This window comes from Scyliorhinus torazame, chromosome 16 (genome assembly GCF_047496885.1).
Source record: "Scyliorhinus torazame isolate Kashiwa2021f chromosome 16, sScyTor2.1, whole genome shotgun sequence".
Lineage (NCBI taxonomy): Eukaryota > Metazoa > Chordata > Chondrichthyes > Carcharhiniformes > Scyliorhinidae > Scyliorhinus > Scyliorhinus torazame.
The window spans coordinates 131,076,598-131,099,490 of record NC_092722.1 but is presented as its reverse complement, the minus strand read 5'-3'; the positions used below and the strand labels follow the sequence as shown (position 1 = coordinate 131,099,490).

Sequence of the window (22,893 nt, the reverse complement as noted above, 5' to 3'; positions counted from 1 at the left end):
ATTACCAGTGATCATCCCCATGTCTGACTGCATGTTGGCGGAAAAGCCATTGAAGCCCCTGAATATGGTTGGACCTCGAACACTGCTGTGAGGAACTCCTGTAGTGATATCCTGGGGCTGAGATGATTGGTCTTGAACAATCGTAACTATCTTCCTTTGTACTGCATATGACTCCAACCAGTAGATTTTTTTCCCCCCAAATTCCCACCGACTTCAATTTTGCCCGGACTCCTTGCTGCCTCAATTAGCTTGCTCAGTCTCACTTGCCTCACCTCTTGAATTCTGCTCATTTGTTTAATGTTTGAACCAAAGTTGTAATGAGGTCAGAAACTAGGTGGCCCTGGAGGAACCCAAACTGAACATTGGTGAGCAGGTTGTTGCTGTGTAAGGTGCTGCTTGATAGTGCTGTTGATGGCACCTTTCATCACTTTGCTGCTGATCAAGAGTGGACTGATGGGACAGTAATTGGTCGAATCGGATTTGTCCTTTATGGACAGGGCTTGCCTGGCCAACTTTCCACCTTGTCTGTAGATGCCAGCGTTTGTAGCTGTATTAGAACAGCTTGGCTAGGGATGCGACTGGTTCTGGAGCTCAAGCCTTTAGGACCACTGCTATGATACTTCTGTGATGTGGTCAGGGCCCATAACTTCTGCAATATTTTTTTTAACCACTTTGGTTCGAGTAATTCTGTAATGTGGCACAAGTGGCTAGCTCAAGCAGAAATGTATTGACCTTGAGAGTATTAGATTTTGAAATTACTTACTGCCCCATAATGGCATCTGATTAATATCACCTGATCAGTTTATATCCTATCCAAGCATCATGATGAATGGCAGCAAAATAATTGTTAAACATGTCTTCTAAATCCAAACCCAGTATCCAAACCGATGACCGTACTTTTGTAAGTAGTGTCCAGCAGAAATCTTCTTTTTTCTTTTAGATTTAGGTACATTCTCCAAGAAAAGTCACCTTGCTCAATGTTCTAGCCCAATTGAAGCCGATTATGTGCTTCTATTTAATGTGCAATTAGTAAAAGTGAAATCTAATAGTGGGTCATATATAAACTTGTCTGTCATTAAAAGATCATTGTGCCTGACAGGGTTTTGCTAATATTGGGTTAGGGAGTTACTTGGGTTAATGGCTTATGATACAATATATAAATTATTCATAACGGTGTTGCTGCTGAACAGCTTCAAGTAATAAATGAAAAAGCTTATATTTGCGCAGGAGAGTTTCAAAAGTTGATGTGTTCATCAGCTAAAATAAGTAAAAAATAACTTGTTAAAATACTGATTCCACATTCAACTTAACAGCTGGACAGATTGGAAAATAATTTTTTGCTTTGGGCTTATTAAATCTGTTTTAGTAATTCAAGCCTGACCTACCTATTTTCATATTTTGTTTTTTCACAACCTTAATCTGAAGAATATGTGCAATGATAAATGGGCTTGGTTAATGTACAAAACCTGCACATAAATGTCCGAGGTTTTATTGAGCATTTGCATAAATTATGCTTCATAGCTCTTGTAAATAAAATGATTGAGATACATTTGTCACTGCCAAAGGCATTTATCAACATTTCTGAAGGGTGTTATTTTGTTCGCCTTGCACTGTTTTTCCAAAAGAATTTGAATATTTATTTCAAACCTTGACCTGCAAATTAAAAGGGCCTCCATATTTTATGAGAACAGATGTTAAAAGGCCAAAGTCTTGTTCTACAGACAGATATAATTAGAGCGGGGTTGCAGAATGGATTTAAGAGGGATTATGTATGACTGTTGATCTCAAAAGTCAGGGTTTCCAACAGTGCAAAGATAAGCTGATCGGTATAATTTGAATAAAATGGTTTATGTGACTTTGATGCTATTATGAATATATCTTCCTGTAGTTACATCATGGGTGCATTTTGGGCATTGCTGTTTTCAAAATGTGATAAGAGCATAACCTAACAAATATACCATGCTGTGTTGGTATTAGATAAAATAGAAGTGCACCTGATCCAGAGGCATCCGGGATAAAAGTTCTCCATTTGAGCTTGAAGCCTCAGCTCGCAATCGTATCACGTGGGCTGCTACGATTATAATTGAGTCAAAGCTGTTCAAATGTACTGGTAACACATGAGCTTTACAGGATATCCTGATTCTGGCACATTGCAGGCAAAAAAGTATTCCATTTGCATTGAAGATAAAAAGAATTCAATCAGCAATATGTTTTTTAAAGGCACCCTTTCCAGGTGTTTTCCTAATGTAAAGGGAAAGACACGGATTGAAAATGTGCAGTGTAGTTTTAGGCAGAATACAAAAAATTCTGACTGCTACATTTTGAGCCTTTATCAGTAAAATACCTTTTCATATTTATAGTTTGTGTAGATTGGGTGGATCCCTCTCTATTGTGGAAGGTCAGACAGCTGAAGCGATGCCATGGTACTTGTGACATTGACAGAAAAAATAGTCTGATGCTTTGTTCTTGTGCATAAATACATACAAAACAGAGGTTCACTGAGATTTTTGCCTTGAGAAGAAAGGTTGAAGAGAAATTTGCTAGATTTAAACATTTCTAAGGAGTTGCAAACAGATAAAAGAATTCTTGAGCCATGAGCATTGATTCAAGGTGAAACAAAATGAAATAAATAGGCAATTTGGACCAAATTTTCCCCCCAGAAAGATTGATCATCCTATGGGAAAAACTGCCATTACATCTAGTTGAACAAAAAGTTTCAAAGGGAAAGTGGATGAGTTCCTGGCAGTTGAAAGAACTTATGATGATTGATATCTTTAAATGGCTGTTATCTTCCCAAAGAGGTGATGATGTATTAGAGGGACTGATGCTTGAAATGTTATTACCTTATGTAGTCATTGACTCCATGAATACTGCGGCGAACTAGAGATATTACTTTCTCATTTTTAATTTTGTTTTTATTAATGGTTCACTAGATTTTTTTTAAATTCCACTTGGTGCGATGAACATGTTTTGATGCATATAATTTGTTTTATCTCCCAGATATTATTCTGCATTGAAAACGATGGACCTTCTAGAAAATACATATCTTCCCCAGGTTCATCAGTACCGTTTCTGTCAGATCATGACAGAAAATATTCCAAGGCTGCGAGAAGAGGTCAAGGAAATTTCGATGTCTGATTTGAAAGACTTTTTAGAAAGTATTCGGAAACATTCTGATAAAATAGGAGAAATGGCCATGAAGCAAGTGAGAAAACATTAATTTAATTTTCAGGCTTTTTTATAACATCTAATTTTTGCTTTTTTTTGTATGTGTGATATGGTTCGTTTTGTTAAAATTCAGACTTAGCAACTCAGTGGGTAAATGTAACTTGTGGAGGTATGCTGAGTCGGACAAACTGGGGCAGTCGGATTCTCTGGTCTCTGCTATTAGTCAGTTTAGCCAAGGCTGGATCACAGCAGTTGGCACAGATGTTCAAGAGAAGAAATGTTATCCAGTATTCCCACTGCACATGATTATCCATGATTTAATTTTGGTTGTTGACAAGCACACATGGATAACCAGTGAGAACAGGATCTTGTGCTTTGGTAACCAGGTTTTCACATGGAAAATGGGTAGCTCTGTGAAGTACCAAAGGATGTCTGCATCCACGGATCTATATCCCAGCTTTCGGAAGGGAAGAGGAGAAAATTAGTGACGGGCAAAAACTGAATGTTGATGCTAGTTTACTGGAATGTTAATTTGGAGCTACGACAGAGGTTCAAATCACAGTTTCCCATTTGGATCTCCAGGGAGGATTTTGGACAAATTTACTGTGGAATTAATAGAACACTGATGGACTCCCTTGTCATACTGAAGACTGTTCTCTGATGGTTAGATAATAGCATGGTATTTATATTTCTTGAAATTTCTATAAGTCATCTATCTCCCTGTTAACTTGGGATTAACTCCCTGAAAATCAACTGAAGAAAGGAATTTTGTAATTATTAAATTGCCAAAACGTCTTCAAGGATGAGTTCAGGAAAAAGGGTGTTCTAAAATAAAATATATGCAATCCCTCCTGGGAGGAAAGAGGTCCAGTTCCAGTCAGAAGATAGCTTCATGGAATCCTGGTAAATTGGATTCCCTCTTGTTCGAAGAGAGTTACTCAGACACATATTGGGGTCTTTTTCAGACATTTTACCATTGAGACATTAGTCTTTAATAATCTCAAGTGCTAGGATGCGGTTTAGAAGCTTAATATTCAAGTCATGGTTTAATAGATTTCTGAGTTCATTTAGCAGTCGGTTAGAATTCAAATTGCGTGAATACTTTTCATTTTGAGTCTTTCAACTGTGAACCTTGTTAGGTGGCCTTTGGCTGGAATAGATGCTGATCCCTTCTGAGGAGGAGGAGCCAAGTTATTAAGACAACTATTCTGGAAAGAGTAGAGTACTTTTCTCATGTAGATCATTGATGTGACATATTACAATGGGGACAAGTTAAATTCATTATAAACTTGATCAAGATATGGGATGCATTATCGTACAATATACCATCTCGATTTTAATTGTGGGTAATTTAGAATGATCTGTATTGCTGCATAGTGTCAGATCAATAAGCTTCTTCAGAATATGCAGAAGAAAAAAGTAAAATATAAACATTAACTGAATGATTGATTGAAGAAGTTCATCAAAGCAACTGTCTGGAATATTTTCAATTGACTTTGTACTGATGATCCACAGTCTCAACAGCAAAGAACTTTCAATAGTGTTGTAAAGAAGCAAACAAATAACAGCAATGAAAGGAAGTTGTATGTTGCCAATGGTATAGTCCCCGGGCACACAGATATAGCAACATCAGAACAGTTTCAAGATGATGAAGACGAATATGAAGAGGAGGTAATTTTAATAATTGTTCCTTATTTAGACAGTTTTATTAATTACATGACAAAATACACACAAGCATATATTTGTGGGGATCAAAAGGTGCCTTTTTTTCACCAATTAGTGTGCCTTTCTATTGCGTTCTATTCTGTACGAAACTTGGTCTCTTCTGGCCACGCTGCGCCGGAAAAGCAGCTCGGCGTGGTGCAACGTGGCCGGTTGCAACGTGCAATGTGACCGGTGAAAGCCGGGAGACCCCGATCCCAGGATCTACCCGGCTCGCAACGCCTCGCGAGATTCAACGCAAACCCATGATGTTGATGGGCGGGATCAGTTTTTGGCACATCTGCATATTAGAGCGGGGCAGTAAACCTCACTCTGTGCAGATTCCCAAGGCACCTGAGGCTTTGGGGTTCAATCCCATTGCCTCGGGCGAGTGCTGTTTGGTACTGGTCCCCACTAATGGGGACCAGACGGAACGGAACTTGTGGGGGTCTCCAAGGGGACAGGGTGGCACTGCCAAGGTGCCAAGCGGCCATCTTCTTGTGCATGTGTTTGGGCCGGGGTTGGCTGCCTTGGGTATGGGGGGGGGGGTTTGTGGGCCTCTGAGATTGGGATGCCATTTCTAAATGGCGTCCTGCTCTCTCGCTACAACAGGGAGTTCCAACAAGTGGAGCTCCCCGTTTGAAAAAGAAATGGTGCTACCTTAGTCCCATGTTCCCCGCTTTAGGCCCTTTATTCAAAGCCTGCCGCGTTGAATGGGCACGTGTTTCTCGGCACTGCATATGCCAGGAGACACGCAGCTAAACCCACACTTTCGGGAACCTTGTTCCCTTTTGGGAAGATCGCACCCTAAATGTTGCAAAAGTATAAAATATAAATCTCCTGTGTGAGAAATCTGTGACAGCTATTCTCGACCAGTGAGTTCAATGGACAACCAGAGCAGGCGCTTGATCTGCTTATCTATGGGCAAACAGTGGGATGCGTTTCTTTAGCAGCAGTTTATAAAACTATTTTAATTTGCCCTGCCTAGTATGCAATTCTGTTTTATGAGCTGATCTGAGTAATGCTCTGGCACTCACGAGGTATGATTGTCTGAAGGTGGAGCATGAGTCTGGAACTCTGATGGGGAACCTTTCCCATTATGAGCTGAGGACTCATCTTTCTGGGCATCTTGAAGGTACAATTATGAGGTATCTGTGCTCAACATTTTTTGTAATCAGATGTTAAAATTTAACACGTTAATTTACGTTTGCAGAATAACTGCTAGTGCAGTTAGATGTTTGTCAATGTCAAATCATAGAACATTAACCAAGGTAATGCACTTAATCCACAGGTTCTCACTGCCCAGGATTTAGTGGATTTCTCTCCTGTTTACAGATGTCTGCATATATACACCATTTTGGTAAGTGTTCTCCAAATTTTTCAATGGTTCTGTTTAAAGTTGATCATGCATTTGTACTTTATATTATTGACAATCAATAACTCTTGTCAATCAATATCTCTTGTATCAGTTGAGAAAGTTCTACAGGTGGAGGTATTAATTAAATGGTTACTTGAGCACATATAAAATGACACTTACTGATACAGGAGGAGAGTGGAGTCAGGAGATGTATACCTGTTTCACTCAGAAATCTATATCAAATAAACACCTGGATCTCGTTTCTTCCTTCAACTGCTGATCAATAGTATAATGGTTATGCTCATCAAATAAGAATAAGGAGATTTAAAAAGCTGTATAGATGTATTGAGGGCGGCAAGGTGGCACAGTGGTTAGCACTGCTGCCTCATGGCACCAAGGCCCCGGGTCACTGTCTGTGTGGAGTTTGCACATTCTCCCCGTGTCTCCGTGGGTCTCGCCCCGGCCATATCTTTTTATTAAAACAGTAAAAAAAATATACAACGCCAAACGGTACAAACACTAATTTTGCTTTGATGGCCCCTTAATTGGAAGTAAAAATGAATTGGGTACTAAACTGCTTTGCGCTTCTGTAGCAAGCAATGTTTTTCAGCCGAATTGTGTGAAAATTGAGGCAGGGAAGATTATGAATAAAAGGAATATGTCGTTGTACACAATCTACAGCAATTATCTTAAGTTTTCCTATGACTTGAATTTAAATAATTCATGTGTGGAGTGTACGACTACAACACAGTGAAAGAGGCTCCTTTTAAAAAGAAAGTGTGTGTGTGTTGGGGGGGGTGGGGGAGAGGCGGTGTGGGGGAGGGTGCATTTCTTCAGCCTCCATTGCCTGCCAACTCCAAAGAGCCTGCTTATCCCTACTCTGCCATGCTAATATATTACCCCCACCCCCCATGAAGGTGTAATAACCTTCTGTGGCACCTCATTGAATATCCGGATATCTAAATATACTACGTCTTCAAGTTCCCCTTTATTTAACTTGTTAGTTAGTGTCTCCCTATAAACTCCTATATCCACACCTTTTATGGAAAAGCTTGGCTGTGGTGCTATGTGATACTGTCATCATCTTCTCACAACGTACTTGAAGTTTCATCTGAAAATATATCAGCTGTCAATTTTTCTTAACTGAAGCTAATTTGAGTTTTAAAAGCTCATGAGACAACATGTTTTGCAATTATGTAACATAAGTAAATTCCTATTAACATCTGTGTCTTAAGAACAGATTTCACTTGCAGGTCTTGGCTTTAACTTCAATATTTGGTAATAGCTTTTAACTGAAGATAATTTTATTGCACAAAATGAGGCTATTTGGCAGCCAGTCTGTGAATATTGGTGTGTCCAAATGCCCAGGGTAGTTGAACGGCTGGAATATTTTTCTGAGTTTCTCCCTAGTTGAGCTTTTCAAAATTAATTTAAGAAAAGTTGAACAAATATCAAACATTTATTCAGGAGGGTCAATACTTATGTGAGGTGGCGCAAAACAGATTGCAGATTGTACACTTGTTATAGCAGTGTTAATTAGTTCAGGATGTGCTTTACATTCAGTTTTCAGCTGATTTCGAAATGTTAAACGTTCAAATTCCGAATGTGGCCTATATGTGATCCAGATCCACAGCAATGTGATTGACTCTTAACTGACCTTTGAAATGGCCTAGCAAGCCACCCAATTATATCAAACTGCCAAAAGGTAAAATAAGAAGTAAACATAACAGACTGCACAACATCAACTTAGACATCTGACGCAAAGGAATGCGTCAGCCAGTTTACCCTACAAAGTCCTCACTAACATTTGGGGACATACCAATTTGGGAGCTGCCCCAGAGACTACTCCAAGTTGTGGTGGTACTCACAGAATCCTACAGATTTTTCCATCGCAAGCCATCGGTATTTCCTACCTCTCCAGCAGAGTGGTATACAATTGGGAGGGAGGGAGTCACCCTGGGAATCTTCACCATGACTCTGGACTCCATGAAAATCCGGTCAACTATGGACAACAGAACTTGCTGCTGATTACCACTTGCTGCCCTCCCTCAAATGATAAATCAGTAATCCTCCCTGTTGATAATCATTTGGACGAGGCAGTGGGGGTAGCAAGGGCAAAGAATGCACTCTGGGTGAGGGCTTCAATGTGCATTACCAAGTGGTTCAGTAATCTCATCACTTACTGAGCTGGCCAGGTCCTGAAGGACATGTCTGCCAGTCTTGCCCTCCAATTGTGGCAAGAGAATCAATACCAGGGAAAGACTACCAACCTCGTCTTTGCTAATCTAACTGTAATGACTTGGACCAGGCCTTTGAGATTGGCCAATTAGAATGCGTTCCCTGATTAGTATCCCAATCAGGGAACCTCTTCTCTGTATATAACAGGGAGTGTCAGATTCTCTACACTCCCAGTGTAGACAGCAGGCTGAATGCCCATGGTTGTACTACTGTCGGTTTTGTAAATAAAAGGAATTCTGGTGAAGGGACTTCTGCCTCCGTGAACTTATTACACTTAACTGTCACAGGTGCATCTGTCCATGATAGTAGTGGTAAGCGTGACCACTATACAGTGGTTGTGGAGACGAGACCCACCTTCCATTGCGCTATGTGGTGCTACCACCATGTTAAATGGAATAGATTCAGCTTAGATCTAGGAGCTTGAATCTGGGCTCCCTGAGACACAATGGGCCATCAGCAGTAGCAGCATTGTTTCAACCACCTGTACCACGTGACCTGGCATATCCCCAACTCTACCATCACCATCAAGCCAAAGGGCTAACCTTGGTTCAATGAAGAGTATAGGAGAGCATTCCAGGAGCAGCACCAGGCATATCTGAAAATGAGGTGCCAACATAGCATGCTAAACATCAGAACCAATATGCTGCAGACAAAGCTATGTAATTCCATAACTGGCAGATCAAATCAAAGTTCTGCCAGATCCAGTCGTGAATGGTAAACAAGTAATGGGAGGAATGAGCTCCAAAATCAACCCGATCCTCAATTCAGCTAGAACCCAGTATGTTTGTGCACAAGACTAGGCTGATGAAAGCATTTGCAAGCATCTTGAGCCAGATGTGCTAAATGGATGATCCTCCTCCACTACCAGCATCGTAAATGCCAATCTTCAATTTGATTTGCTCTTGTGATATCAAGCAACAGTTTGAGTGCACGGGACATAGCAGAGGCTATGGGTCCCGAAACATCCCAGTTGTAGTGCTGAAGACTTGTGCTCTAGAACAGGCTGTGCCCCCACCCAGGCTGTTTTCAATACAACTACAAAAATGGCATTTGTCCAAAATGTAGAAAATTGATCAGGTATGTCCTGTCCACAAAAAGCAAGACCAATCTGATCCATCCAAAAACCACCCCATGAAATTGTACTCCGCCATCAGCAAAGTAATGGAAGGTGGTGTTGAGAAGGATAATGCTTGGCACTTACTTGGTAATAACCTGTTCGCTAATGCTCCTTCTGCTGAGACCACACTGCTCCAGACCTCATTACAGCCTTGGTCCAAACATGTACAACTTCCTGCTTTTGCTTCATTTTCTCATGGAGCTTCAGTATTACAGTACTGTTGTGATTGTCGCGGACAGAAGGGGGGGTTAAAGAGCCCTGATTACTCTTTTCACCACCTGTTCATACAATTTCCTGTTCATAAACAGAAAGGTTTATGACAATACACAATAGATATATAAATGGTAAAGTCACCATAATCCCAGATGACCTTGGGCTACTTTACCCTTTTGAGGGGATTCTCCTCTTTCCTCCCCCCCCCCCCCCCCCCCCAAGCTCCCAAATATGTGGTGGCATAGCTCCCAACCCTTTCATTTTGGTGTGATCAAATCAATAATTTTATTAATAACCCCACCGCAAACTGCAAGTTGAGTATTTGTTTATATGCGCGCACTCCAATTTGGGAGGTGGGGTAGCCCCATTACATTCTTACTGGAAAAGAGGCAAAGAACACGGAGAAAAATAGTTATTTCACAAGGACCCAGAGTCCAGAATTGGAGTTCAATGAGTTATTCCTTCACGGAGGTTAGCATGTTGAAAACTGGCGCTGTATAATTCATTTCCAGCGGCGTTGACTTTAAACAAAGTGATGGGCAATCAAGTTCCAATAGAAACGCTGTAGATGGGGCTAGGTATTCAATATGGACAGAGCCCCATTACTGTGTTCTGCTTCTATATGCTAAACTGCAAGATTTAAGGTTTTTTTCAATACAGCACAGCAAAGCAATATTACTGGTTAAACAAGCTAGGGGGAGGGGCAGCACGGTGGCACAGTGGGTTAGCCCTGCTGACTCACGGCACCGAGGTCCCAGGTTCGATCCCAGCTTGGGGTCACTGTCCGTGTAGAGTTTGCACATTCTCCCCGTGTTTGTGTGGGTTTTGCCCCACAACCCAAAGATGTGCAGGCTAGGTGGATTGGCCACACTAAAATTGCCCCTTAATTGGAAAAAATGAATTGGGTACTCTAAATGTATTTTTTAAAAATTTATTTTAAATTTTTAAAAATCGAGCTAGGGCATTCCATGTCACATGACTTCTCGTCTCTTCACAGTGTCTTTGAGAAAGGGTGTGTGCCTGTCTGGGTTCCAGAGATGATTAACTGTTCCAATCATTAAGACTTGAAAGGAGAGGGCGGCATGTGGCGCTGTGGTTAGCACTGGGACTGCGGCGCTGAGGACCCGGGTTTGAATCCCGGCCCTGGGTCACTGTCCGTTTGGAGCTGCACGTTCTCCCCATGTCTGCGTGGGTTTTACCCCTGCAACCCAAAGATTTGCAGGTTAGGTGGGTTGGTCACACTAGTGCAGGTTAGGTGGATTGGCTATGGTCCCTTAATTGTGGAAAAAATAATAATTGGGTACTCAAAATTTTTTTTATAAGACTTGAAAGGAAGGTTGCAGAGTCCTTTGCCCTAGCAATTGGCAAGCCTGGCTTATGAAATGTAGACGGCCGTAGTACAATTCTCTTTGACACACACACACACACACACACACACACACCCCCTGTGGGCGACAGACCAAATTCATTGGTGTTTCTTCAGCGGTAATGAAGTGCAAGTTTCTGTGATACTACTATGATAGCTCCTTTTGTTCAGGGGTTACAGATAGACATAGATTCAGCCAGTTTAAAAATCTTTGTCCAGTAAATTTTAGAAATTTGCAAAAATAAAGTGTGATGTTATGCAGCAAGGGCTAGTGTACAGCATTTATCCTGGATATATTTTGGTCCACTGTAAAGAGCTCTTTTCTTTCTTTATTCGATTGTGATGTATGTTATTTGTCAGTGCCATTGTTATACAGCTACTACAATATAGGCATGTAATGATTGGAGAAACATGGATTTACCTCCCATAACCTGCCAATGCACAATGCGACACACTAAATCAATTATATTTACCAATCCCAAGCTATTAGTAGCTGGGTTTTTTTAGATGTAAAACTTTTTCATAATGGGTAGTGTTCTTCAGTTTTTTTTTTAAAAAAGCAAAAGCATAGATAAAATGGCCATGCTGCACTTACTTTTATTAGTTGAAAAGCCTATTATCTCTGCACCATTAATACCAGGTTCTTAAAGAATTAAGTAATAGGCTAAAACAGCTCTGACCTGGCAATAACCTCCACAGTAAAATCAAAACATATAATGCTAAGCTGCTTTGTTCCGCTAGCAGGAAAATTGTGTTGCATTCCTGGAAAGGATGATCAAGAGTACTTTATAACAAGTAGTTTAAAGCAGACAGATGGTTTCTCCAAGAGTGCTTCTCTTAGTCAATGATCATATGTCCTCTAGTACTTCATTGAATTACGATCCCAGACCAGGCCCCAGCTGTGGCTCGGATACTGGGCTGAAACCCCAATATTTTAGTTCATTTGAAAGACTGTGGAAAAAATTCCCTCCAGGAGTGATTGCATGAAAAAATAGGGCTTTGTTATTTTTAAAACAATACTTTATTATAACTATAATATTAAAATATATTATAGCTACAATATTAAACATTTTAACTTCACACCCAGAAAGAGCAGCTTACAATTTACACCTTAACACAACTATACAATTTCCCATTAAACAACAAGGAAAGAAACATACAGATCTCAATCTATCTTACTGTGGGCTCAGCATCAGGCAGATCAGAAGGCAACTCCTCTCAAATCTCTCCTCCAACTCCCTCTCTAATGCTTTCAAAATGTGCCTCTGCCTTCCTTGGCTCCATCCAGTAATGCCCTCCTCTCTTTTTAAAAAAAATAATCTTTGTCACAAGTAGGCTTACATTAACACTGCAATGAAGTTACTATGAAATGCCCCGAGTCGCCACATTCCGGCACCTGTTCGTTTACACAGAGGGAGAATTCAGAATGTCCAAATTGCCTAACAGCACGTCTTTCGGGACTTGTGGGAGGAAACTGGAGCACCCGGAGAAAACCCGTGCAGACTCCGCATAGACAGTGACCCAAACCAGGAATCTAACCTGGGACCCTGGCGCTGTGAAGCAACAGTGCTACCCACTGTGCTATGGTGCTGCCTCTGTAGGCTACTAAGCACAGTAACTCCCTAGGGACTACCCCAGGCAAACCACAATGCATTAGCCCAGACTGAAAAACATATTCCTTCGTCAATTTCATCTGCTGGCTGCTAAACCCACCCAGGCAGTGCTGAACAGAATTATTTTAAAATATTTTAACCCTTAAATTGCCCATTTCATTTATAATACAATTTTCCTAACATCTTCCAAATGTCGCAATAGTCTTTTAAACTGATATACCAAGGCATTCCATGGAATCCATTTCTTGACTTATTTGTATAGACTTTGTTTATGAATTAGTGGTTAGCCCAAATTGATGCAAAATGCATTTATCAGGAAGGTTTCAGGATTGACCTGAAGTCCTTTCTAGATTGGTTGATCTCAGTCAGATAAAGGTAAGGGACCCTGGACTTGAATAGCAAGCATTGGTTCTGACTGCGATCAGAGGATCTGTTGACAGTGGGGAAACCTTTAGAGACGGTTATGACCACAAGACATTATAAGCTGGTTATGTTTAAAACTGTCTCCTTTAATTCGAGGTGATATTGAGTAATTTTCTGAGGGGGAATGTGGTGATCTCCTAGTTCTGCCCAGAGACAGGCCCATGTGGCCATGTTGCCATAGGGACAGGGGCATACGTGGACCTCTATTCAAAGACCGGTACATGTATCAAGAAGGTGGAAGCAGTTCCTCTTGCTCTTGCTGCTTCCAGTCAATTTGAAAACCAGTGCTTTTGGGTTCTTCGCCAAACTGAGTTCGGGTTACCTGGAAACCAGATAAACTTGGGTTGCTCTCTTACTCTCCTTGGATCAGAGGAGTTAAGGGGAGATTTGATACAAGTGTTCAGAAATAGGGTAGTAACACTTTGAAGTTAATAAGGGATGACTCAGTGCTCCAATACCAACAATGGTGTGGACCATACCATCATCCCAGAAGCCGGTTGCTTGACCCAACTGTTTTGGGATCCGATAGTTTTTTTAAAGGGACAATTTAGTGTGGCTAATTCACCTAACCTCCACATCTTTGGGTTGTGGAGGTGAAACCCTCGCAGAAACGAGGAGAATGTGCAAACTCCACACAGACAGTGACCCGGGGCCGGGATCGAACCTGCATCCTCAGCGTTGTTTGCAGCAGTTTAGCGACTGTGCCGCCATGCTGCCCCCTAGGATCCTATAGTATACTCAGGAATGAGGTGTTTGTGACTCAACTAGGCTGACTATGCAAAGCTCGCACTCTACAAGTTTTCAGCTGTTGGTCCAATGCTACTTCCTCAGGCACGCTATTACTAGTGAGAATGTAGGAATAGGAAACGACCATTTGTATCCTCCCGGGTGCTCTGGTTTCCTCCCACAGTCCAAAGATGTTCAGGTTAGGTGGATTGACCATGCTAAATTGCCCCTTAGTGTCCAAAGGATAGGTGGGGGATAGGGCAAGGAGTGGGCCGAGGTAGGGTGCTTTTTCAGTGGGTCGGTGCAGACTCGATGGGCCGAATGGCCTCCTTCTGCATCCTTCATGTTTAGAAACATTTCTTAATTTTACTCCTGTAAGGTCTGTGTCCAACTTTGACTATGCTCCTTATCCCTGAATCTGTCTCTATTATATCCTTGCTATGGTTTGATGCACAAAACTCAGTCCTGCAGGTGTGGTCTAACCAGGGCTTTCTACAGCTGAATCATGACTTCTACTCTCTGTATTCTAGCCTTTTAGATATAAACTCTAGCGTTATATTGACCATTGATTATTTCTGTACCTGTTCATGACATTTTAATGATTGATGTACCTGGACCCAAAGTCTTTTTGAACTTCCACTGTTTCTTGTAACCATTGAGTAATACCCTGTTCTATCCCCTTTTTAAGTTCATTTACCTACCTTGCAATTAATTTGCCACAGTGTTTATCACCATAAATTTGCAAAGTATATTGCATCATGCTTGATCTGTAGTGCTTATAATGCCACCTATCTATTGGATGTGTTTTTTTTTTAAGAGCGTCATTGAAATCATTAATTAATACAGTGAATAGTTGAGACTTCAGTGTAAATCTTTGCAGGATGCCACTAGTCAAATCCTGCCAATGAGAGTACCTGTCCAGTTTCCCTACTGTAGCTCCTACCACTTGGCCAATTTCCTAACCAGGTCAATAATTTGCCCTCAATTCTAAGAATGTCAACTTTTGTCAATCTGTCTCTTCTTTCAAACACTTTCTGCAAGTGCAGTCTGTATAAATATCAATCATAAGCATTATTCAGTCCACTACTTTAGTCAAATCAACAATGAATTTAGTCCGGTTCAACATACAACTGAAACTTCAAATCCAGTGGCATTATTGGTGTAATAAACATACTGGCAAAATATGAACACCGTATTGTTTGATAGAGCATGGGAGGGCTTCACTAAATTCAGTTTTAGTAAATTTGAGTGTGGTGCAATGAGATTCTAATGCTCCAGACAACATATTAGGCTATTTACTTGATACCCTTCAGATCATTTTTTAAAAATTTCTATTTTAGCAGAAAGCAATCTTAAGATTTTATTGGTGCTACTTTTCACAAGTGCTAGCAACAGATTAGCGGAAAAATTTAACAATAGAAACTATTATAGGAAAAGATAGTAAAACTTTCTTAAATACATGAAACTGTTTTGAATGGTTATTTCCAATATGTTTTTGCTGTAGGGTGATCGAGAAACTTTCGAGAACTATTACAGAAAACAGAGAAGGAAACAAGCAGGATTGGTATTGCTGCCACAGTCGAACATGGTATTGTTAACAATGATTGTTAAGATTTGCATGTTATCATGTGTTTGATATTTTTCTGATCCGCTGTTAAATTTCTTTTGTTTTTCTCCCACTTTCATACAAGCATGAAACTGTTGAAGGCTACAGAAAATATTTTAATCAGATTGTTGGGTAAGTCTTTATCTTCTGTTGCAGGCTACAGAAAATATTTTAATCAGATTGTTGGGTTAGTCTTTATGTTCTGCTGCAGGCTTAGACCTACACTTATGTTGTGGAAAGAGTGTCTCAAAGTGGTGATTCATTGCAACTTTCTATGCATGCATGTTCTAAACTTGATATAGGCTGCTGATGCAAGTATATAAGGGGCATTTCATAACTGTTCAGTGGTAGCGTACACTCAGTCGTAAGGTTATACATTCAATTCCCATGCCAAAGGCTTAATCTATAGAGCACGATGATGCTTCAGATTGCTACTAAGCGAGCGCTGCACTGATGGGCTTGCGTCTTTTCAGCGATTATTAAATCAAGGCCTCATCTGTCCTCTCAGTTGAATGTTAAAGATTCCATGATACTATTGAAGAAAAATAGGGAAGTTCTCCCTATTGTTCTGTCCAATGTTTATCCCTCAATCAACATCCCTGAAACAGACTATCAGATCATTATCTCATTGCTGCTTATAGGACCTTTGTTGTGCACAAATTAACTACAGCATTTCCCTAAATTTCAACGGTGACTACCTTCAAAAAGTACTTCATTGCTTGTTCGTGCTTTGGACCATCAGAGATCATGAAAGGCACTATATTAATGCATATTTTATCTTCCTGCTTTCTTCACAAATGCAGCATATATAAAACATTTTCTGTGTGCGAATAGGCTCATATGCAAATAGAGACCATTGATTGAACTAACCCATTCCAATAATGGATGACATTTAATATTCAAGTATAAAACTACATAGAAATAGTTCACATATTACAAATCTGCAGTTTTTACTTCTGTAGTATAATACTGTGCTTTTTAATATTTAAATTTGTTTTCAATTTTAGATTTTTTGTTGTGGAAGATCACATATTACATGCAACACAAGGGTTGGTGACCAGAGCATTTACTGATGAGCTATGGAACATGGCACTTTCCAAAATTATTGCTGTCTTAAGAACCCATTCAGTAAGTTCGCAGATGGAAATCTTTTTATACATTTATGAACAAAATAAACATGTTTGCATTATGTCAGTGTCGTAGGAGAGGCAGGCAAGTTGGGGTGTTCACCTTCTCATCTGTTTTGTTTGTGATGCTACTCCAAATTCTGGCCTGTTGGTTATTTTCCAATGTAGACTTGAACATAATCAGTGATTTTCATAGCTGCACATGTACAAAGTCTCTGCAGAAAGACCCTTTTGATGCAAATAAGCCAGCATGTGGTGTTGAAGATGAAAGTTGGGAGTTATGTACATTAAAATGGAACATCGCTAAGTCAAACTGTACCTGGAAATTATGTGTGGAAGGGATTTGTTCCATGATACAAGTAGAAAAATTTAAAGGACTTGCTTCACTCATTTTGTGAGCTGAGCAGAAAGAAATCTGACATGACATAGAGATCTAAGATCTTTTTGCCATTGGAAGTCTGGAATTTGTTTCTTTCATATTTGCGATTGCTGTCAACAATCTCAGGGCTGTGAGGGTTGTATGTCTGCCATTGGCAGCATTCTATCAAGGGACAAGTGCCTCGTGTTCCTTGACAGGTATGTGCCAAAGTGATGAATGGATATGCCTCCTTTCTTTGACTTTTTTTTGTAATTAAAAGTTACTTAAATTTGGGAGAGGACCTGCAAAGCTTTTGTTTATCTCAGTAGAATTGGGCTTTGAGCCACAGCGTAGGCTATTTGCATAATCCTTAAGTGATTTACAACTGACTAGCCTTCCAAACATGCTTTTAGTCCCAGAGGTTAGAATATGTAGAGTTAATCTGCTGTTATTGTTGCAATCTGTCCTCATTAGTCTCAACTGACCTCTTCATTAGATCAGATTGAATAGTTCAGTATTGAAAGTATCACCAGGAAATAGTTCCTAATTATCATTCTAAATACACTCGTTTTCAAAATACACCCCAGCAGTGAAGCAGTGTTTTCCTCGTGCATCAAATTAAGATCCTCACTATACAGTATGAACATTATCTCGTTCATAAACTAAATAATTTACTTGCTGAAGCATCTATAGAAGTTGATGTGAATTGTGTAGTGGCTGAATTTTATTTAAAATAAATTAACTTAAACATAGGGCTTAAGATGGGGCGGGGGAATGAAAAAAATGAAATTAAAATTGCTTATTGTCACAAGTAGACTTCAAATGAAGTTACAATGAAAAGCCCCTAGTTGCCACATTCTGGCGCCTGTTCGGGGAGGCTGGTACGGGAATTGAACCGTGCTGTTGGCCTGCCTTGGTCTGCTTTACAAGCCAGCTATTTAGCCCTGTGCTAAACCAGGGAGTGGACCTAGGTAGCGGTGCTCTTTCAGAGGGTCAGTGCAGATTCGATGAGCTGAATGGACTCCTGCACTGTAGTCATTCTAATTCTAACTGGATGCTCATACTACTGGATTGTATAAATTGTAATTAAATAGAGCATTACATTTACAGCACAAAAATAGGGCTTTTGGTCAACTGGTTTACACTCCAAACAAACCTCCCCCATTAACTTTGTCTTGCTGACTACAAATGTGACTAATAGTACAAAAATAAAAACAAATAATGTAAAGAGAAGAGACAGAAATGCAATTTGGGTGCGATACCTTTGGCTGACCATGTTGTTCAGAGCCTCTTTTGGTCTTGGATAAAATACTTGGATAAAATACCTGTGAAGAAAGTACTCGGTTGGAATTTTTTTGATGCTATGCATGCGAAGGATGTAATTGCCCCAATGTATAGGAGTTAGTTACTTCATTGACTGATGTAGACATGTAAATTTGAAAATCATCTGAACCTTGAAATGACATTACAACCATGGAGTAACTCCCATCTATTGTGCAACTCCCATCTATCTATTTTATTTTTATAATATATATATTTCGGAGTTTGAGAAATAATCCTATTTTTTAATTAACAGTGCAAGTGAAATGGTAGTTGTTTACCAACATGCTGTTGTTTTTGCATAATGCCATCCATTTATGGGAATGATAAATCATTGTGATATGATCACTGTGAAATTTATCATAAAATCATCTATAGTTGGTAAAGAAAAGAATAGAACTATTGAGAAGTATAGAAGTGTATTGTCCTATTAAGTAATTTGCAGATGGTAATTGAAAATAACAGCCACTAGATATTAAAATGAATATCATTGTATCGATGTCCTGTGTGGGAGAGCACAGTCATGTTTTTATTAACTTGCCTTTTTAATCTTGTATTTCTAGTCCTATTGCACCGATCCTGACCTTGTTTTGGAGTTGAAGAATCTAATTGTGGTTTATGCTGACACTTTGCAAGTAGGTGTTAGTTCATAAAGTGGTTGTTTACGTTTAAATTGTATTGTAATCAAAATCTTGAAAAGCTTTAGAAAGAAGGTAAATGAAGAGGTATGAGTGAGGGCAAGGGTGTCAAGCCTGTAGACTTAGGAGGGTGTAGACACAAACAAGTGAAGTGTTCCCAACCCAAATTTAATAAAGAATGTTAGATTAGATGGCATTCCACTAAGTCTTGTTTTCAACACCATGATGGTAGAGGAAATGTCTACAGGCTCTCCTATTAAGCTCAGTAAGAATTGATCAAATGGAGGCAAGGAAGACTGCAATGAAGAGAGACATACTTGTTTGTAAGAGAAGTTGGGGGCTAGAGATGAAAATGCAGACAAATGGGCGGGAAGTTAGAGGAATTTATTAATCAACACTTTTATCCTTTCTCCCATCTTTCCAGACTACATTCGTGATTCCCCTGGTGCCCTACATCACAGCAACATTTTCCAGTTCTCTGGTCCTAACTGCCACCTATTCACTATGGCTGTCCAATTCCTCTGCACCTCCATCCCCCACCAGGAGGGAATGAGGGTTCTCTGCCTCTTGGAGTGGAGGCCTTAACAGTACCCGTCTACCACCACTCCTCCAACTGTCAGATCCTGTTCTATCACTCAATCATTTTTCCTTCAACTTGTCTCATTTCCTGCAAATAAAAGGTGTGGCCATGGATACCTGCATGGGCCCCAGTTATGTTTGTCTTTTTGATGGTTCCAGTCCTACTTGGGCCTCCTCCCACAACTCTTTCTCCATTACATTGATGACTTTATTAGCGCCGCTTCAACTTGGACCTGGAAAAAGTATTGTTTTTATTTTTTTGCTTCCAATTTCCCCCCCCCTCTCTCCTTCCTATGGTCCACCTCTCCTTCCCTGCCCTTCCTTAACCTCCCTTCTCCATTTCCAATGACAGACTGACCATCTCTATTCATTACAAACCCACCGACTCCAACAGCTACCTCAACTATAGCTCCTCACATCCTGATTCCTGTATAGATTCCATCCATTTTTCCGCCTCCATCACATTGTGTGTGTGTGTGTGTGTGTGTACATTGTTTCTCAATGATAATTACTCTTAAATGAAACCGATCACGTCTGCCTGTGGAACAAAGGGCCTGGGACTGAAAGATACATCAATAATAGTGCAGGGCCCTTGAATCGAGAAATGCAAAAAAACTAAACTTTGCACATGGCTGACTGAGTAAATATATTGTGAAATATGGTACTGGATCAAGAACAGAGGCTTTGGTTGAATATCTAGACTTGTGCTCTATCAACTGATCTTGGGCAGAGAAAGAGTGGGGATCTTGCAGTTGATTTAAATGCCCCTGGGCCAGGATCAAACAAAGTCAACTGCCCCCATACCTCTACACTTTTGCCAGAAGAACGTTTGTGCAACTTGTCAACAGTCTTCCCATAGCACAGACATCATGCCTGTGAGACATCAACCTCACTTTTTTTTTTCTTTAAATTTTTTTTTCCAATTAAGAGGTAATTCAGTGTGGCCAACTCGCCTACCCTTCACATCTTTGGGTTGGGAGGGATGAGACCCACGCAGACACTGGGAGAATATGCAAACTCCACACATGGACAGTGGCCCTGAGCCGGGATCGAACCCAGGTCCTTAACGCGGTGAGGCAGCAGTGCTAACCACTGCACCACCATGCTGCCCAGACATCACTTTTTCAATTCATATAATGCTTTAATGGACAGCAGTGGGACATCTCCCTTGAGCTAGCTTCCCTGCCAACTTTTACCCTTTCCTTCATATTAAATGCATTTCTTCCTTCCATCTTCCACCATACTATGTTTACTTTCAATCTTTGAATTCCAAATTGTCAGGCCTCGGAGCAATTAGCAACATTCTAGCATTATAAACTGAGGATTGGCATTGGGAGAAGAATGGAAAAACAAGAGGGATAATCCTTTAATCATCTGCTGTACATCCACTGGCCCCCACCTCCTTAATGGTCACAACTGGACCAAAGCTTGAATTATGAATATTTCAATTAATGTGGTTGGCTTTAATTATGCTAAACGTTGCTTTATATTTTAGCATTATTAGTTCCACTCTCTCAACCAACCAGCAAGAATGATCTTTTCCTTTAGTAGGATCTGCCCTCAAACCTTCAGATGTTTCCAGGATTTTGAGTTTCCTGAGCACAATTAGAAGATTTATGTTATTGAGAACCGAGGACTGACCCACCCAACAATTTAGCTACTTTCATTGGAGAAGTTGTGATTTGGAGTGTATTTGCAAGACATTAGAACAATTCCGATGGACAAGTATTTTTCTTATGAGCATTATTGCCACAGACATTCCATGAGATAGACATTGTTCCATAGTTCTGAAGTCATTTAAAACTGTATAAATGGTGCCTCTTTGTTCCTCTCCCTACCCCCATCACTTAAACGAATTGTGTGAAGCTAAGAAACTGGCTTGAGCTCATGCAGATGCAGCTACAACCCATTCAGAGCAGAAAAGCCTAATTGGAAACTACTATTCTGCAAACTCCAGCCACTAATCCTACATAATTTCACTCGTGAAAATGTTGAATTTTTGCACCAACTTCAATTCACAAAAGTTGGTTAGAATTGATCGTGCTGTTTTGTATTTCAAACTGAATTGATTATTTTTGTTGTCTCTTCTGACATTCCACATGTGTTCTTAATTTTAATGTCTTTTCTAGAGTTATGGATTTCCTGTGAACAGACTCTTCGATCTGTTGCTTGAAATTCGGGATCAGTACAATGAAACCTTATTAAAGAAATGGGCAATAGTGTTTAGGTTAGTAATGTTTATGAAACAAATTTGTTCTGGTCACTTTGATATCAAAACATTGCCGTTCATCATTATTTTCACGATCCAATTTAAATCTCAGTATTTCTTGATAGTGTGACTATTGTCATCCAGATAGAGCTGCCACTTTTAAATTTGCAAACTTACTTAAAGCTAGATTTAGCAGCTACCTAAAGTGTGAAATGAGATCTACAACATTCTGACCCAGGGATATGAATCTTGTTAACTTGGCCACGTGGACACAATTTTACTGGCCATAGTGATGAGTGAAATTAATTTTAGCAATGTAAACCAGTCCATAGGCAAAAATCTATAGTACCAAAGCTCTCATTTAACACTTAGTATGGCACTGAGTGGCCATGAGATAGATGAAATAGCAGGGGGTATTCTTCTGCTTTGAGGGGTTGGATCAATTGGAGGGTAGAGTACAAGTAATTTTCCTCTTCAACCACATGAACTTTGCTTATTTGGTGCTAACACTGGATGCAAAAGATAACTAGCACTGCATTCCAGCACTAACATCCATCATTTTGTTTTTTAAAAATTTCCAATCTGAAACAAATTATTTAATATTATTTAAATTTTAAAAACATTTCCACCGCTGCAATGCCAACTACTAATGTTAGTGCAGAATCAGAATAATGTGTATGCTGTCTGTCTAGAGTTTGCCTCGGTTGAATACGGTGCTATTTCACAGGGCCATTTAATGTTTTAATAGGGTGGTAAAGTTTTGGAACTCTCTGCCCCGGAGAGCTGTAGAGGCTCAGTTGTTGAGTATGTTCAAGACTGAGGTTGATGGAATTCTAGACATATAAAAACATCAAGTGATAGGGAATAGTATAAAAACATCAAGTGATAGGGAATAGTGTATGAAAATGATGTTGAAGTAGATCAGCCATGATCTCATTGAATGGTGGAACATGCTCAAAGGGCTAATGGCCTACTCTTATTTCTTATGTTAACAGGGAAATTTTTGAGTCTGACAACTGCAGTCCCATTCCTGTAGCAAATGAAGAGGAGTACAGAATGATAATTAGTCGATTCCCATTTCATGACTTGGAGCTTGAAAAGGTCAGTGGCATCATTGCTATAATATTTAGCTTT

The 22,893-nt window shown here is 40.0% G+C and overlaps 1 protein-coding gene across 7 annotated transcripts in view; it reads left to right on the top strand.

The window, feature by feature from the left end:
- The window catches only part of LOC140393076 (exocyst complex component 6-like), a 246,763-nt gene that overhangs the window by 82,949 nt on the left and 140,921 nt on the right, over nt 1-22,893 (top strand). For all 7 annotated transcript variants that reach the window (XR_011935482.1, XM_072479077.1, XM_072479078.1 and 4 more), the window contains exons 6-14: nt 3,001-3,205; nt 4,684-4,839; nt 6,161-6,229; nt 15,427-15,510; nt 15,614-15,660; nt 16,536-16,656; nt 18,897-18,968; nt 21,680-21,777; nt 22,755-22,860. Coding sequence is in view for 6 of the 7 variants with exons in the window: in XM_072479077.1 (XP_072335178.1) it covers nt 3,001-3,205; nt 4,684-4,839; nt 6,161-6,229; nt 15,427-15,510; nt 15,614-15,660; nt 16,536-16,656; nt 18,897-18,968; nt 21,680-21,777; nt 22,755-22,860 (958 nt within the window). In the remaining variant the exon portion in view is untranslated. The remainder of the gene's footprint in view (nt 1-3,000; nt 3,206-4,683; nt 4,840-6,160; nt 6,230-15,426; nt 15,511-15,613; nt 15,661-16,535; nt 16,657-18,896; nt 18,969-21,679; nt 21,778-22,754; nt 22,861-22,893) is intronic.